Source organism: Lagopus leucura, unplaced genomic scaffold (assembly GCF_019238085.1).
Source record: "Lagopus leucura isolate 7727_CA_CO unplaced genomic scaffold, USGS_WTPT01 Super-Scaffold_100027, whole genome shotgun sequence".
NCBI lineage: Eukaryota > Metazoa > Chordata > Aves > Galliformes > Phasianidae > Lagopus > Lagopus leucura.
The window spans coordinates 6,378,600-6,397,400 of NW_024962278.1; the positions used below are offsets into that span (position 1 = coordinate 6,378,600).

The 18,801-nt window shown below is 40.7% G+C and overlaps 1 protein-coding gene across 4 annotated transcripts in view; it reads left to right on the plus strand.

Moving 5' to 3' along the window:
• The window catches only part of CSNK1A1 (casein kinase 1 alpha 1), a 33,031-nt gene that overhangs the window by 4,217 nt on the left and 10,013 nt on the right, over positions 1 to 18,801 (plus strand). For 3 of the 4 annotated variants that reach the window (XM_042880564.1, XM_042880566.1, XM_042880565.1), the window contains exons 3-8: positions 7,187 to 7,313; positions 8,639 to 8,737; positions 11,102 to 11,185; positions 14,457 to 14,596; positions 17,342 to 17,420; positions 18,424 to 18,498. In XM_042880564.1, the coding sequence (XP_042736498.1) occupies positions 7,187 to 7,313; positions 8,639 to 8,737; positions 11,102 to 11,185; positions 14,457 to 14,596; positions 17,342 to 17,420; positions 18,424 to 18,498 (604 nt within the window). The remainder of the gene's footprint in view (positions 1 to 7,186; positions 7,314 to 8,638; positions 8,738 to 11,101; positions 11,186 to 14,456; positions 14,597 to 17,341; positions 17,421 to 18,423; positions 18,499 to 18,801) is intronic. The other variant, XM_042880567.1, reaches the window with a different exon arrangement.

Below are 18,801 nucleotides of genomic sequence, written 5' to 3' on the forward strand. Positions count from 1 at the left end.
CTGAAATGTCACAAAACCTGTGAATACCGCTGCAGACTGTGGTATGCACGAATTTTGGCTATACTGTCTTCATTTTTGACAACCAGCTTTGGAACCAAGCTTAACATCTGATGATCTGGTCTGCCTTGGGACGCAGTGCCAAGTCTGCAATATCCTGGTAGGGTTATTCTGGTTGTTCTCGGTCATCAGCTCTTTCTTTCTCTTTTTTTAGTAGCAAAGCATTTTTAGCTGTGATCGTCTCGTTAACTGGGTGTTGATCCTAATAGTTTGGAATATCTGCTTTGATTCCCACATTCTTCATCTTGATTCAGAGAAGTGAAACTTTGAGGTTTCGTTGTTTTGTTTATGGTGTGAATCTCTTGACGAGAGAATTGTTTGAACCGCCTGTAGTTGCCACTCTTGGTTTTTGCCATTTATGGTGATGATGAACAAGAGTTGATATCCTTTATGAAGATTCTTTAGATATCTTGCAAATGTACTTCTAAAAGAAAAGCAAACTTAAGGGTTTTTTTCTCCTGACAACACCTCGGTGTAACTTGTTACCTGCTTCCCACTAGGAAGGGCTGTTGTGCTGGATCTAGCTGCAGCTGTTGGCAAGGTATGAAAGTGTTGCACAAAAACCAGGGTTGACTGTAAAACAGAAGATGCTTGTGTTCTGTGAGCAGAGCTGGAGAGGTGCAGTATTCAGTTGCATCTGAGGCTTATCAGGGGAATATTTGAGTTCAGTCACTGCAAAGTTTAAATACAAATGCTATTGACTTTTTTGTTTTTGCAGGTTGAACAAGTAAAATCCTACATTTCTAACATGACAATACAGTAAGTTCTTGCGAAATATTTTGAGGTTGAGAAATTAAATATTGTCACTTAGGTATTGCTACATAATGTCCTATCGTGTGGCATGTTATAAAGCTGCTGTCAAAAAAGTCAAAGCATCTCAGACATCAGGGCTCTCATTACTTAGTGCCATGCTGGTGGATAATCTGTTAATAAGCCTCTCTCCATACTTATCTTCACTAAATAGTACACGCAGTGGAAAACCATGGTCAAGTTCAGTATTTTTGAGGTGGTTCTCACAATGGAATTTTCCCTGAGCATTTTAAATTCTATTCTTAAAAGTTGGTAAATTTCTTTCAAGCACCTTTTTACTGAGGGACAGAGCCACTGTGGTAGATATGAGCAACACTCCTGTTCTGAAAGCTCAGTGTGAAACTGAAATGAATCCCTGAACTTTTACTGCTGGGAGTGAATGTCTTTAAACAAAATTTCATGTTTTATAACAGTCTAAACTTCTGTTTTAGTTGGTGCTCGTGGACTACTTAAAAGCAGCTGAGAGAGACCCTGTTTTTTGTTGTTTTTTTTCTCTTGCCTTAGTTTGTCCTTTGCAGAAACAGCTGCAGAAGTGTGCACTTGCAGTTCAGTGTTAACTCCATTTGGCACAGATGATCAGCAGAAGTCCTACAGAAAGGGTCTGTTTTCCTCCAGTGTTTGCAGTACATGCTGTAGATTAATGGCTTACCTTCTCATCTGAACTGAGCCTTTTGACTTCTATGGAAGAAATGTGACTTATGTTCCCCTCGCTTCCTACCAGCTGTTAGTTTACTTCATAAAACAACTAGCAAAGCAGCAGATCATAGAAGTATGTATGCAACATAAGACCAGGCAGATGAAATTTCCCTTGTGCCTAATGGATGAATTGCATTGGCATGCTTCATGTATTCATATTTTTCTCATAACTGTACAAAAAGTGGTACAAAATTTTATTTATATCCTACCTAACTTGATAACATAGGGTGTTCTTTGCTATTTCTTTATTTAGTACTTGAGTGGCCTAATTCATACTCACCATGGCAACTAATGTTAGATGACATCTGTTAAATATTCCATTTCAGTATTTCAGTCATGCCATGTTATGTTAGGTTCATTTATGTTACTGATTCCAAGCTGGCTAGCAGTTGAAGTGCTTTTCCAGCTTCAGGGAGTGCAGGATATGTGGCAATGTAGATATGAATCAGAATCTGAGTGGTAGATTGCCTTCCTCATGCGTGTTGCTTCCATATCTGTTAAGACTCAAATTAGTGTACTTCTACAGGCAGAATATACTCAGTGGTTTGTCTGTAACATCCTTATTTCTCAGGAGTTTGGCCTGAGAAGTCCAGAAGAGATTACTTTTGGTCCTGTTCCTGTTTGTTTTGGTTAATGTGCAGTTCTTCCTGTGATTCTGGCACAATGCTGACTTCTTAGGCCAGCACTCATTGCTCTGTGGTTGGAAAGAGCCTGAAGATGAGTGCTTGTACCCGTAGGCGGTCGGTGCCCATTTACTACTTCCTTGATTTCTTTAATGGCTGCCTCCCTCTTACAGTCATCCTGTATGAGCAGTTGCATAACTTCATGACTGGCTTGCTGAGCTGTGTGAACACGGTCGCTAGGATCACCACCTTTCCATCCATGTTGAAGTCCTCTGTCCCTGTTCTGCTTTATATTGCCTCTCCTGGATATCTGACCCGTGCGTTTGTGGATTGCTGCATGAAGGGACAGCAGTGCTGTAAGCATTGGCACCACCTCCTGCCCAGTTTCTGTTGAATACCTGTGTTTGCATTGGTTAGGATTGCTGATTTTTTTCAGTGCTGCCTGTGGAAGCATATGATTATAGGGAGGCCTGTGTTTTCCCTTTGGTTACGTTACGCCCGGTTAGGAGAGTTCTGTGTCAGTGCTTTAGTGATCGCAGAAGTGGAATAGTTCAGTGCATTCATCGCCTCGCTGTCATTCGGTTTTATTTCGGACACTGAGTCCTTTGTGCTCATCAGGTCTTCCAGACTTGTGTATTCACCCTCATGTGCACACTGACTCGTCAAACTTACTGATAAGGTTATCTCAGGTAATCCCACTAGTTCTTTCCAGCTTGCTTGTTCACTGTGGCTTGTTTTTGTTCTAGTAGTGTTTCTCAATCCACTTTCATTTGACAGTCTCCACTTTTTTGTCATGAGTTCTTCTGTCTGACATTTGAAAGCCAAAACGCTGGGAAACTAATTGCATAGAACTAGACAGAGTAATGGTAGGGTGGCATAGTACAAATGATGAAATTAGCAGAAGGTAGTAGAATGTTGAAGTGCAAATTGACCTTTTTTATTGAATGAAGATATAATTGTTTCTGGATGCCTTTTCATCAATATTATATTTTTGCTTGAATTCCACAATCTAAAGGTTTGGGTCCACCTAAGCTTTCTCACAGCAGCATTGTACTTCTTTGCACTGAGGCACTAGGATGCTTTTTTGTTGTAGGACACGAGCGTGACCTTCTGCAGTTCCTGGTGGTACAGGAATAGTCAGTGGTGGCAGTCAAATTCACAGAAGCCTGGAGCAGAAGAGCAGACGCTGGGCAAAACAGGGGTCTGAGGAGAGCTTTTATTGATCTGAAACAAGACAGTCTTGTTATAGTTGGTAGTAGGGATGCACTGTTGTGACAGTGAGCTGATGTTCTGGTTTTACCCATACAGTAACCTGTAGGTGAAATGATGCTGCCTTATGCTCATGCCTTGGTAGTTTCGGAGCACCTGGGGTTTGGGTTTTCTTTGCTGGTGACCAACAGCTGTCCAGTGAGCTGCTTCATTCACTGCTGTTTACATTTGCCACTTTGTAAACATGAATTTCCTGAATGCTTTTATTTATCCTTTGAACAGCTTGCACAGTTTAGGTGGTGGTAATTACAACAAGGTAGCAGTACCAGCACAGTTATCAATGTAATGCGTAAAACTACTCATTGTCCAACAATTGTCCAACAGGAGGCTGCAGCTGGGCCTGTAGTTTCTCAGCCTGTTTCTGAGTTTTGCTAGCTCTTTGCTGACTTCTTTACTAACTGGTTTACCTCAGTTTGACTCTTTGAAGGAAAGAAATACAAAATGTGAACAGGGCAATAACCAAATATTTCATTTTCTTGAAGTTCTTTTTAGACATGTTTTCTCAAGGGCTTTTTTTTACTATTGGCATTATTTAGGAGCCATATGGTTATGAAATAGAGATGATATGATTTCTAAAGATGCATCTCTGGAAACAGAAAAGGATTTAAGCTTGGGTCAAGTTGACCTACAGTCTTTGCCACTGAGTGCTAGATGTGCATCAGTACTTCGCTTGCTTGTCTCAAGGTTAGTTAAGGGGATGAAAAAACATTTGAGTAAGCGTTCATTTGTCATATGATCTGGCTTCATACTTCACTGGGTGGGATTTGGAAACCAAATACTTCAAAACTACTGTGTCATGTGACTTAGTTGTTTAGCATAGAGCTGCAAACTGTTCAGGATGTTACAAGAAGTTTTGTGTGTGAGTATATGGGAGCTGTGTAGCAGGCTGCTAAGCCACGTGATTTGGAAACTCGTCGACATGGTGAGTCTTGGTCTGCTGAGTGAGATGAGCTGCTGAAGCCAAATGAAGGCCGCAGTTCGAATTTGATAATGTTCTAACCACAAAAGCTTCAGAAAGAGTTGTTGGGGTTTTTTGCTTTGTTTTTATAAACTATGCTCTAACTGATCAGTGGCCTTGAACAAATGAGACATGAGAGTGACGAAGCATTTCTATGCGCACAGCTTAGGCTCAGCCCGCAGCTTCAGCATGGGCTGTGCCTCTTAGCGGCTGCGTCAGGGCTTGCTGTGCTGCGTGCAGTGTTCAGAGATAACTCCTAGTCTTACAGTATTGCACTGTCCTGCTAATAATTAGTGAAGCCTTCCAGTAAGGTTTTCTACAAATGTTTGGGAAAGCTGATTTTGCTATAAGCTATGTATATATATATGTTCTCATGAGTAGGTACAGATGGACCTGTGCAGCAGAACTGAAATTGTCTAATTGTGCAGTATGTCCTAATAGGACGTGGGCACTGTGCAAGTGAGTTAGAATAGTGATAACGATTTTTTCCTAGTCCAGGGATTCTGTATTTCTTTTGAACATATGTGGTATGTAACTAATACACAGGGTTATTGTGTAACCAGAGTGAACTGGTAAGTTGTTAAATATCTCCTTCCTGCTTTCTAGAGCTCTCCTTGCTTAAAAAAATGTTGCTGCTGTTCTCTGCTCCTCAGTGAGAGAGAGAAATTCACTTTCTGGGCGTGTTTAGGAGAAAATGTCTAACTGACAAGTAGAAGACGTGTTCTGAGGTTCTTGTAGCATCTGATAGTTAACCAGGGCTTTGTACAGTCATTCTTTCCTACTGGTAGTTTGCTTCTAACACTGCACCAGCAGTAGGGCTTGGACCACTGGAGATCTCTGGAGACGACCAGCCTTTTTTCCAGAGGTGTGCTCCCTTTGGTGCTGTGGCGTTCCCCGCAGCATTAAAACTTGCATGGCAAAGCACGTGTCCAAAAGGTGTGATCATATGTCATCTTACAGTGACTGTGGGATCAACGAGTACTTGCCAAGCTCTTCAGCATCATCATTTCCAAGGATTCCTCAGAAGAGCCAACATTTGTAATGTTTTTTCTTGTGCTGCCAGCAGTAGCAGCTACTGGACACGCTGTGAATGGACCTGATGTAGCCTTACTTCTTAATCTCATTTTCCCTGGAAATGTTCCAAGGGAAATGAAAACTGAGCGTTAGCAAAGTAAATAAAGCACGGGTGACTCTGGTATTCTAGCAGAAGTTTCACTTGCTGTCAGTGCAATGAATAAATGGGGTGCTCTACTACTTGAGGAATTATAGCCCTGTAAGCATGAAAACTGGGCGTATAGAAGTCCTGTTGTCTTGCAAAGTTGAGTCTGCTTTTCAGAAACATTAAGTGATCAGCAGATTAAAAAAAGTTCTTGTGCCTATGTTTTCCCTTGGACTGTGCTATTGGCTATTGAGCCATTACTGTAATGAACAATTACAATCAGCATCTGAAATAGTTTTCACTTCTTAAAGCAAAACATAGTTTACCTGAATCTGGATTTACTCTTTAGAATGGCAGGTCTTAGGGTGCTTGGGTTCGGTTTATTTTTCATAGAGCAGCTAAATTTCATGGCAGAATATCTAGCAGATCATCCAATCCAGTTTTCATCGCTTTGGTTGACTGCAGTGTTTCATTTTGAATTGTGAGCTGCAGAGTTGTTTATAGACCCTCGTCATAACTACTCAGCAGTTTGCAGAGGTGACTTTGATAGGAACCAAGATGTCATATCGAGTAATTCCTGAAACAAATATTCTTTTTTTTTGTCCCAGATTGACACATCAGACACTTAAGGGTTGATCCTACTGCCTGCTTAGCTGTGATTGAAAGTGTGTGTGTTGCAACAACTATTTCTGCCTCTGTGGCACTCAACTGTCTTTCCCTGTATCGTGTTAAAAATCTAGTAAAGAGTTCTTGTCATTTACTTAGTAGTACAGCAGTACTTGATTGATATTTGCAGAACTTGAATGAATAAATGAGAAGGTAGTATGAGTTAACTGCATGAATTCTGTGCATTGCAGAGATGCCTTACATGAAACAAAGCCTAAAGCAATTAACAATGCTTCTGTGAAATTAAATAATGCAGAAAATAAAGATAGAACTGTAAGGTGTCCTGCTGATGAATTTCAGTTCAGATTTCAGTTCAGTTCTTGAGATATGTACCAAAACCTCAGTATGTTGGCTTGTAATGACTTCTGCTTTGATTGTGTTAATTCTTGTGTTTGGTGTTTCAGTTGCTGCTAAAACTTAATGTTGCTACTTCAGGGAAACTTAAACATGCCATGCACTGTTGTCAGTTTCAGTTTTGCCTTCAGGGTTTGCTTCCAGGAAAGTAAGAGTGACTAATAACTCTGGTTTTTAGTTAACTCTCTAGATTGAACATAAGCCAGCAATGTTCCTTTGCATTGAAGAGGGTTGGTGGCATCCTGGAGTGCATCAGGAGTGGTGCCAGCAGGTACAGGAGGATGGTCCGCTCCCTCTACTGAGGCTGCACCTGGAGTGGTGTGTTCAGCTCTGGACTTCTGGGGACAGTGGAGATGTGGGAGGACTGGAGAGAGTCCAGCAGAGGGCTTCTAGGGTTTGGAAATGTTGAGTGTTCTAAAAGTGTCCATTGGTTTCCAAAAATGCATTTTGAGAATGATCACTTCTGTACACTCAGGAGCATAACTGCTACGTTACTGACAGTAATGGAGCTGCTTGGCTCACTCCTGTTTACTGATGGCTAAGGCTCAAACTTGTGTGATTCTTGCTAATGCTGAGCGCGTTTCTTTGTTGCAGGTGGTATGGTCAAGAAAAGGATTACAATGTTCTAGTTATGGATCTTCTTGGTCCCAGCCTTGAAGACCTCTTCAACTTCTGTTCTCGCAGGTTTACGATGAAAACAGTACTTATGCTAGCAGACCAGGTACGTACAAGCATAAATGTCAGGATATCAGAAAACCTGAATGTTATTTTGTGTAGCATGGTTCTCTTTAAGTAGGTTAAATAATGTGTTAAACAGCCTTCTGTGTTAGTTGAGATGCTGTACTGCTTCAAACTTAATCAAGGCCTTGCAGTCTGTTAACTGAGGCCTCAGGAGTGCCTGTCTAGTCTTTTTTCTAGCAATTGACAGTTCTTCAACTTGGTTCTGAGAGTACAGCTTTTCAAGTAGCCACTTGCTGTTTAGTAAATAGCTTGCTTGTACTGTTCTCAGTTACTTGGAAGGCAGTAGGGGGTTTGTGAGTTGAATTTTCAATGGCAATTTAATCTAATATTACATAATCAGTGTTAGTACCCAGTTGTCATTTAGCCAGAGCTCGTAGAATCCCAGGCGTATGGCCAGGGAAGCTCGGGGAGCTTGTATAGAGACAAGATCAGCTGTCCCCTATCTCTGCTGCTCTAAATGGCTGGTATGCTTGCTCTAGAACAAAGCATTTACAGGCTCACTTAACTAGAGTCAGGCTGTTACAGTGTTTCTGAGGAACCTGCACAGTTCTTGAGCAGTATTCCTTTGTATGGAATACCAACTTTTTGTCATCTGGGAAAAGAAGGGAGATGTATGAGGTCAGCATACAGAACTGGGTTTTAGGACATAATAAAGTAGAACAGCTGTCAAGGATATGATGTTGTAACATACTTAGCTCACTAAAGGCTGTGTGAAGTGCAGCTGAAAAGCTGTTCCATATGAACTCGTGCTCTTTTCTCACGCATGGGAAATTGCACGACCATTTATGATGCTAAGATGTGCCAGAACTTCTCTGCATCTTTGCTCACTGTCATTCTTGGATTCTAGTCGTCAGAGTAGGATGGGCCACCATCAAGTTGTTACTTGCTCTAAAAAAGTGTCTGGAAAAGCAGTACTTAGTGATAAGTGAATAACTGAATGAATGAATAACTGAGATGGGTGCTGCATGAAGAGACAAGCTTTAAAGTTGTCTCATGGTAGGTATTGAAAAGCTACACTGCAAAAATAAATTTCTCTTCAGTTGGACACTGTAGTTACGTGATGAATTTGAATGTCTGGGAAATAATTTCAGATATTTAATCTTCCAGCTCACAGCCAGTATGGAATTTTAACACGTAAAAGGACTTTCTTTAAAAAGTATATGAAAAAGGCTTGGTTTTTGCTGAGCAAATTATACATTTTAAATTGCAGTGGAAAGTAGCACTAAGAAGTCATGCTTAATTGTAGGCATAAGTGAATTGTGTTGCTCTCAATGAATCTCTTTCTTGATGTTTTCTGTTTTACAGATGATCAGTAGAATTGAATATGTGCACACAAAGAACTTTATACACAGAGACATTAAACCAGATAACTTCCTAATGGGTATTGGGCGTCACTGTAATAAGGTTAGTCTAATGCTGTATTTAAAAGATTCAAAGAGAATGGCTATGTTACTTAATTCAAGCTGCACAGCCTTTCACTCATTGCTGAAGCTGATGTATTGGATGCTAAACCATAAATCTTCGTGAGAACTTGGCTAATTTGGCTTTCTCAGTATCCACTGCTAAATGCAGTGGCACGTGTGTGTGTCTCAGACCCACGCTGAGATGGACTTGATTGCAAGATGAGTTCAAGTCTTGCAACAAGGTTGTAAATGAACCATAGAGAATACTTTGCTATTCTCATCGGTGATGGAGTTTCACTGTTGAGATGACTGTAATGGCATTTTTTCTTAATAATGAAGTCAAATCTTTGACTTTTGGGCTGACTTCCTGGGACGAAAAGTATTTGTGCCATCGTGGGAGCTCCTGGCCTACCAGTCATCAGGGCAGTAAGACTTGCAGTGACAGACTGGTAAAGAGGACTCTTCAGCCATCAGAACTGTGGATATGACTACTAGTCAACGTGTAGATCAATTGTCTCTATGAATAAATGAATTTATGCTAAAATGTGAATGAAAAACTTTATAGAGTACCTGAATATATTGTACAACAAAAAACTTCTTTTAGTTTGTGAAGAAAAGAGGGGTGGGGGTGGGAAGCGGGCTATAGTGCACTGTTTGGGTGGTTAAAAAGACTCACAAGTGCATGTTTCCAGATGGGGGGGGGGGGCGGTTTTCTTCTACATGAGGTTTTATTTTATTTTTAGTCTTAAGTAAAATATGCTTAATCCTGCAATTTGTGTGTTGAGCTCGGGCAGACAGGCAGCATTGGCAATGCATTAAGCATGCTACTTAATAGAAATTAACTTCAGGACAAATGTACACGATCAAGCTGTTTATTGGAAGCAAGATTCCCACTTATTTTCTATATATGCCATTAGAGAATGTCTAATCTCTTTAGGCACTACCAGTGTTTAAAATGTTTACCTTTGTTTGCCTGTATGAATGCCAACTTCAGAGCCACGAACACTAGAAGGGGGAAATGTATTAACATCAGGTAACAGCTCTTGTCTGAAGAGGTGCAGTGCACTGAATGTTTAGATGCAACCGTTGTTGGAAAAGCTTGTAAGCCTAATTGAAAGGCAGTCTTTATGTAATTCTTTTGCTATTAAACTTTGCTCATTCCCAAGTTTCATACTTTCACTCTGTAGAGCTCTATTTTTCTCTGCTGTGTCAAGCAGTTAGGCTCCTTAATTTTCTAACCAAACTTGGAGTAAAAACAGCTTTTTTTCTAGTTTTAGTTTCTGATTTCCAGTTCTTTTTGGGCCATTTATCCGTGCTTTTGCAGTTATGCTAGCTTAGCATTGCTGTGCTTTGTTTCATCTTCATTGGATTAATGGCCTAGAAGATACTGCTGTGCTTATTTTAGTGGAAAGACACATTAGATTTGCATCAACTGGGGAAAAAAAAAAATGCCAGTAAACCATTATTTTTCTTCTTTTCCCATTAGTATCCTAGTTAGAGAGCCATGCAGCCTTATGGTGCTAAATACTTCCTGTGAGCTGTGGGTATGGGCTTCGCTACTGACGCAGGGTTTTGGAGATCAGAGAGGCACTTCTTGAGAAGTGCAAATTGGCAGGTTTACATGAGCAGAATGAGAAAGGGGTTGGGTAAGTTTAGCACTTAGGTGTTCTATCTGGGGACAGTTGCCACCACACAGCGTTTGCTCCTTTTTGTAGTAAAGGATAGTTGAGGGTTTTTGGAAAGATGACTGTACACTACCTGAATCAAAATCAGCCACAAATGCTAGAATAGCATGGTAATCTTGTTCCAGTAGCTTCCTGTCAGTTCTATTAAAAACATGAACGTATTCAAATTTTAATTTGGTGTTTGGGAGAAATTGTGCTCCCCCTTAAAAGGTGAATTTTCAGTTCTGCTAGAAATGAGCCCTGCATGCTTATGAAAGTAAACTTTAAGGTGACTAAATGCCTTCTACCTCTTCCTTACTGAAGATTTCCTTTTTCTAAATGTCTTTCGGGGGAAGGGCAGTTTATGGAACCGAAGGATGCTTTTGTAAGCAAAACTTCAATTTCCTTTTTTAATAGAGCCAAATGTCACCACTGTTATCCCTGGCCAAGGCAGTGCCATTTTGGAGCGGCTCGCAGTTGAAATTTACCCTGCCATATCTTTTAAATTTTCTCCTTACAAAAACAAATTAAAAAACCAAACCAACATAGCTATTGGAAAGCTACAGAGCTTGGTGGAAGAAGGATGGCATTTGGCTACCCTGTTCTTTCTCAAACGCCTCGGTGTTGCCTGTCTGCGCCGGCCATTGTTGCAATGTAAGCAATACTGTTTGATGCACTGCCACCCTCTATTGTTTGTTCAGTGTTTAGAATCTCCAGTGGGGAAGAGGAAAAGAAGCATGACTGTTAGTACTTCTCAGGACCCATCTTTCTCAGGATTAAACCAGGTCTGAACTGTCTCCTATTCCAACCTCAACCCCAAATTCATGTGCTTTATTTTTTGTTTTGTTTTCGTTTTGTTTTTTTTTTTTTTTTTTTAAATCTGGAGAATGTAGATCTTGGAAAAGCACCTCTTATGTTGGCATTATTCAGACATACTTGGCAAACATGTAACATTACTAAGATGTTTCCCTGTGGCGCTTGTTTAAATTGTGAAATTATTTCTAAACTTGGTTTTCAAAAGGGCTAAATGTATGTGCTTGATTTCAGATGCAGAAGCAGATTTCATTTCTGTCCTTTATAACTGAAAGGCAAGGTCTTGGATATGTTAAAGAACAGACCTGCCACCCAAGTGAAGTAGCAGGGCTTCTAGACGGACACCTGCACAGCTGGCTGCTTGCCTTCCCATAGGGTTCCTGCAGCATCTTCACACACATGAACAAGTTCTGCTGTCGTGTCAACCAGACTTTTTCCCATACCATTTTTTCTTCAAAATCTTCTCAAATGTGTGATAAGGGCTCTCATATTTTTATCTGTTGTGCTTATAAAATTACTCCAGTGTCTTGAAGAAGTGTCTAGTGTTAAATGTAGTACTCTTGACTCTTAAAGAAAGATGAATTGGAAGCACATCAAGACATATGCCTCTTTCTAGCAGAACAGCTGGAAATTGCTGAATATGTATCATAGCTGAGGAGTTTGGCTGAACAGCAGCCCATAGTTTCCCCAGTAAGTCTTCAAGCATTAAATCCCAGCCAGCTAGCTGCTGTATGCAGGCTTAGACTTCTGTTGTCTGCTTCTGAAACTCACTTATCGGTTGAAGCAGAGACTCTGATCTACTTTTGTCGTTGCTCTTGGCAGAAATCTTGCCCTACTTTTCTAGTTTCCTACTGATCATGCAGTAAGCACAGCTAAGGTGGCATGAGGTTATCTATGGAAAAACTTCTTTGCTGACTGGCATCGATGTGTTCTATATTCACCCAAATAAGGCTATATCTTCCAGTGTCCCTCCTTTTGAGATTAACTTAACACCCTTGACTTCTATCCATCTAGGATAGGGCGTACAGCATGAGCCTGAGCTAGGGAATAGAAAAATCTTGCACAGAGAGGCCAGTGTTGTCAAATAATATCTAATAACCTGACTAATGTGTAAAGCAGAACTGTATTACAAAAGTGATTCTATTTTATATGTGCATGTCTTTAAAGAGGGCTCCCCATACTGCTTAAGAGAATGTATAATTGCCTTGTTCAGGGCTAATATTCAGAGCTTGTAGCAGCTGTGCAGGAGACAACATCACTTAGTTTACTTCTCTGCCCCTTGAGGGAAGTAATCTTAAGTAGTCTGTTAAACAAAGAACGAGACACCAAATCTTTGCATGTTAGAGGTGTGCTTTCAATGTTCCCTATGTTCATTCACAAGCTGTGACTTTGTCCCTTCGTGGCATTAATTAATGTCAAGATTGAATCGCTTTGTTTGTAATTAAATTTGTACTGAAAAGATTCTGTGGATGAAGTCTTCAGTTTCCTTCCTTTTCTAGGCATAGTGCTTTACTTAAGCTAATTGGCAAAGGCCTTGCAAAGTAGCTGTTGCAAACTGTATGTCAGACACTGTCATGAAATCACAGACCTTTCATCAGAAAATGCAAGATAGCCTCTGAGATCAAGCTTTGCTTCTGAGAAAGTTGCATTTGCACCAGAGTAATCACATATAAGCTTTGTGCTCCATGCTTGGAAGTTTAGTATGCACATTTCTCATTCTCTTGTAGCTTGAGACCATCTTCATGCCTGCTTAGCATAGTGGGTGCAATAAAGAAAAGGCCCTCACCTTTCCCAAGCTGTTGTCCGACTGATAGAATTCATTTTTAAAGTGTATTTTAACTCCTCGTGCTGGGAGTATTCTGGGCCCTTCAGGGTGACTTTTCCATAGAACTGTTTGTAAAAAGCGGATGAACAGGAACTTTGTGCATAAATCATGTTACAACTTCAGCTCAAGAATTTCTGCTCTAACATCAGCCATTTAAAAAGAGGCTTTTAGCTTTTATTTTGTCTTGTCTAGACTGCTACAGATACAAAAGTCTTCAGCCAGTATTTTGAAAGGTGTCTGCTGTGCCATTCAGAAACTCCTTTCGTTGCCTTGCAATCTTCCATGCTGAGTGTTTCTTTTTATAGCACATTCCAGTGCCAGTGTACTACAGTGACCTGTTTCATTCTTGAATGCAGATACAACTGCATGTGAATCCCTGTACTTGTTTGCATGAAAAGCAGTATCTTCTTTTCTTTATCTTTAAGGTGATGCTGAACAGGTTTTTACTGAGAACTTCTCAATCCGTGTCTCTTCTCCCATCATCTTCCTCCCCCTGCTCACTTCTGCAGCATTCACTAATTTGCAGGGGCTGTAGTCCCTGATCCCCTGTCGTTAATCCAGCATTGAAATCTGCTCAGCCAGATGATGAGTAGCTTGAAGGCCAACTGCTAGAGTTTTAAATGTTCCTTGTGTATTTCTGCCTCAGTTTATTTGCCTAGTCCTGAAATCTTGTTGCAGGGAGTTACTGTCTGTATGAACATGTGGATAGACTGGCTGTTAGCACACTAATTAGCACACACTCAGTTGTTGCTAAATACCAAGTCATTGAGCAAGCTTGATCATTAGAAATCTAAATTGGATTCTATGCATTAGGCTCTAGCTTCCTGGCTGTATTAATTTCATCAACAAGAGTTTGATGCTGCTGTTTCATGTCTTCTGGTAGCCTTGCAGAGGACATGTTGTCGAAGGCAAGATGTCTTGTTTGCTGCTGGAGGCTTTGGCCTTCTGCTCTGCAAAATGGCCAGTGCTCTTCGCAGTACATAGAAAAGAGAACAGGATGTGCATCATTTGCATTAAGCTGCTGAGCTGCCATTAACTATCTGTACGTGTAAAATGCTCTGTGAGAGTGGGTTTTCCTGACGTACACTGACACAGTTCTTCTACATTGTGCACTGTAGTTATTGAGCTAATTTGATACAAACTATAATAGTAACAAAATAAATGCAGAGCTAAACTAGAGATGCTGAGTAGCGCAGTCTAATCTATTCCACTGGATTGAAAAAAGGCTTGAACTAATTCACTGTTACGTTTTTGAACTTGTTAGTTAAAGCTAGTTGTGACTGCACTGTTACTTTGCTTCCTTGTAACTGTAGGCTGTTATGTTGTGTGGATGTCCTAAAGTGTAGCTAATGCCGAGTGAAATTGGTTGGGGATTCCGTGTGTATAAGTATAATGTGTTTTCATTTTTCTTTTCTAAGTTATTCCTTATTGACTTTGGTTTGGCCAAAAAGTACCGGGACAACAGGACAAGGCAACACATACCGTACAGAGAAGACAAAAACCTCACTGGCACAGCTCGATATGCCAGTATCAACGCACATCTTGGCATTGAGCAGAGGTGAGTTCAAAGAGATGGCAGCCCTGAAGAGCACAGCAGTAAGATGATCTTATTTGTAAGCTTCTGAAATGTCTAAACCAATTTTGTGTGAGTCAATGTATGTATCCCTTTGCTCCTTGTGCAAGGATAGGAAACCAAAGCACCTAATCTGCTCCTTGGAGACATGCTCTCTTGCTAGCGTGAGGTGGATGGTCTGTGTGCTTTTCATTTTTAGGGCAATCCATACTGTTGTCTCTTCACAGATATAACTGCATTTTTGTGATTGCGGATCTGTCAGTGCCACTGGTGACTGACTTGAGATGGGCAGTTCTGTTACCAGAAGGACTTGTCTGAAGCTGATGTTCTCTGACTTCCTATTAATTATCAAGCTACTGTTTGGTCTTTTGCCTGCAAACGAGACTTTATGATCGCGCTGCTACTCCACACATGCTGCGTTTCAGTTTCTGCTGCGTTCTGCCCTGTGTAGCAGTAGTTGCAGCACTGTGTATGTATGTGTGTACAGACACATTTTATCTTTACTTTAGCACCGCATTTTTAGTGTCTGGATGAGAAAGTATTGCTACAGAGTTCTGGCAGCGTGCTGGTGCAGGTCGCACTTCAGGTTCTTTGGAAGGCTCTTGTTAGGTATGAAAGAACAACTCAGCTCTGTTCTTGTGTGCCCAGGTGTTATACAGCAGTGTGATACCACGGCTTTACCACGTGATGCTGAGGACTCCTACTCAGAAATTTCATGGGTGTCGGTGCCTATGATTTTGAGTTTAATCAAGATGGCAAAGACAATTTCTAGTGGTAGCACTGGTAGAAAATGCAACTTAAAAATATTTGTTTCCTTTAAAAAAAAAAATGCAAAAAAAATTTCATCTTTGCTCTCACTAGTATTTCTTAAGAATATTTTATTGTCTGTCAGTATCACTGTTTAAGCTTACTTGACCTGTGGGTCTGGTGGTGTAAATGACAGGTGTTATTTCGGAATTAAATAAACTTTGCAGAACTTTAGCTATTCTTGTGAGAGAAGCCATGCTAGCCTTCACAGTGAAGGGAGAGAACTGCAGAGGTTTACTGCTGTTGAATTTGTTTAGAGGTCTTGTACCACTGTCTGCTGGTATTGGAAATTCTAGTATAATTAGAAACGTGGTTTGGTCCATGCCAGTTTGTGAAATTGCCTCTCTCAAGCTAACAGTGAAGCAGACAGATAACACATTACTGTAATCAGGAGGGACCAGGTCTGAAACATATGGCAGAATGCTCCAACTGTTAGTGCTGTAGTTACAGAGCATGTTTTCCTATATGTAGTGACAACTGTTCCTAAGGAGCTGTTTGTAGTCTTCTGTTTCTTGTTACAGTAATGGAGAGTATCATCCTGTTTTCCAAATCCTGAAAATAATTTTTATTACAGTCCATCCAAATGTAATGTTTCCACTGAAGATCTCATAAATGTTTCCTACTACAAAATCATGAAATTGAACATTGAAGAATGAACTAGGTGAGAGAAAGAAGCCATTAATCTCTTGACTGGTCATGAATCTGCCACTGCTCCTCAGAGAATTTAGTCTTGTGTCATGGCCTTATACCGGTTTCACTGGGTTCTGCTGATGATTAAAAGACAAATCCAGTAGAACTGAAGCCTCACAGGTGGGGATTGTGGTCTTTGTATCAGTTCTCATCCCTCTGACCTTGGCTGTGGTTTCCTGTTGCAGCTGAGATGACTTGAGAGCTAGCTCCTGTCAAGAGGAGGGAACCAGTCTTCCAGCCTTCAGCCCTCCCACAGCTAGTGCCCTTTGTAGTGCAGTGGATTAGGAAGACACAAACTGATTCTCTTCTGCAGTAACTTCCTGCAGTAATTCCCCAAGGGGTCAAAGAGGTGGAACAAGCATGGGGTGGTAGGCTGCTCTGGGTATAACTGGTGGTTATATCAGCTTGGCCTTAACGTGAAGCTTTACGTATAGCTTCTTTCCTCTGATATCAAGAGCTGGAGGTAGAACTGTCTAGGTTCTTGCAGATTTTTCTCACTTTAAGGAAGCTCTGCTACCTCATCCATATGTATAATCTTGTTAGCACTCCCACTCTCTAAGCCTTTTACTCCATTGTGAGGACAGGAGGTGTGTAGTCTTCCCTGTTACCATTTAAATGCTTTTCTTGCAGCAGCTATACCTGTCAGCTTCTGTTTAGAAGGGAAGTAGGAAAAAAAATAAGGGTTTTGTTAGGGTTCTTTTTTGTTTGTATCTTCTCTTCAGGTAGATGTCAGCTGCAGAGATGCAGTCACAGGAAAAATCTGACTGCTACAGCTGGGAAGAGGCTGAAGCAGTCAGATCCACTTTTGCCAAGAGGAAAAAATCATGGAGTGTTTTTTCCACTTCACTGAGCTGTACTTAGGCTTAGTAATCATGAAAGCTGTGTAGCAAACTATGATGGTGTTCGTGTGGCTGAAGCATAGATCTGGAGCATATGCAGTACAGAGAACATTTGAGGCCTTTTACATGAAAGCTTGCATGCTAATTGTCAGTGAAGTCTATGGATGGTTAACTTAAGAGTTCTTTAACTGTACTGAAGGAGGGAGAATGCAAAGAAAAGGCAGGAGTTATGCCCTTTGTAAATACATTGCTCCTTGTGAACAGGTGTTCATTATTGGTCCCAGACTGGTGCACTGCTGGTTCCTTTTTTTTTTTTTTTTTAATTTTGCAATGATTTCACTGCTTGGAACAAAGCTGAAATGTGTGATTCAGGGTATTCTTTCCCTTTCTACAGTCGCCGAGATGACATGGAGTCTCTAGGCTACGTATTGATGTACTTTAACAGAACCAGTCTGCCTTGGCAAGGGTTAAAGGTAGGTAATGTTACTTTCCCTCTCGAGCCTTCTGCACTTTTCTTTTGCCTATTTGGGATCCATGGTTTTGCCTCCTGGTCTGGACAGGCTGCTGTATATCATGTTCAGTTCCAGTTCAGCAAAATAGTTTTTCCTGAGGCATGGTATTTATAGAATATAGAAGAAAAAGGTTCTGCCTCCTCCTTGTGCAGCAGGCAACGTGTATTGTTTGACTCCTAAAAATTATGCTAAACAATAGCTTACGTCAGCTTTGCAAATTATTATTGTCCTGTCCGAGGCTGAGGCCCTGTTTGGGAAGTAGAAAATAACATTTTTAGTGGCTTTCTGAATTGCCGTAGAGAGCATGGAAATAATCTCTTGCCTACCAGGTTAAGCTTTGCTATCTTCAGTCTAGTTTATGGCACGATTGCCAGCTGAAATGTACTTGTTTCAAATATTATTACATGTGGTAGTAGCCAAGTGCAAGTGTGGCAGATATGTCTTGTTTCTGTTATATACACTTCAGTGACTTGTATCCATGTTTTAATTGTTTTTTTCTCTATGTGAGAGTTGTGTAACTCAAGTAGTGTTGCAGCTGCAGATGTTAGCTTTCTAAAGGCAAGCTTTAGAAATGAAACACAGGAATGCTTCAGCTGCTAATGAGTGTAATGACTGTGTACTGAAGCAGGCAGAACTTGAATGGGGCACTGAGTGGGAATTGATGTAACTTTACCAAATAGATACGCTGGTCTGGTCTGTTCAGTGCACAAAAGCAGTAGCTAGAACTACACGAGCTGTGCCATGTGAGGGAAGCATTAGACTGCAACAAATGGTATTAAACTGTGTCCAAATCTTAATACCAGATTGACCTTCATTCTCTTTGCAGTGAGTGTGTGGGACTTGCAGATTTCACGTAAAATACTTACAGCTGACCAAAGGGTTTTTTGTCATTTTTTTTGCTACTGTTCTTGTTTAATCCAGTGTTGCACAATATCTCTTATATTGTGACCTACATGTTCCACAGGCTGCAACAAAGAAGCAAAAGTATGAAAAGATTAGTGAAAAGAAAATGTCCACTCCTGTTGAGGTTTTGTGTAAGGTAAGAGTTTCCAAATGATGTCATGCCGTGAGTTGGAAGTTCTTTTCTTGTTTTTAAAATTAGAGCCAATGTATTAATCTCACATAGCATTTGCTGCTGAGTTATACTTCTCTGGCAGTCCATAAATGCCTTGTGTTCGGCCACCCAGCAAGAGCGTGAAGTGGTAGGACAGGGCAGGCATTCACTGCTGTTTCTTGGGATAGCTCATGCCACCACAATTCCAGTTGTTGGAGACTGTGGGCTGTGCAAGCTTTCTCTCTCTCTGCAGAGGGTTATCCATTTTTTTAAACTTCTACAGCAAAT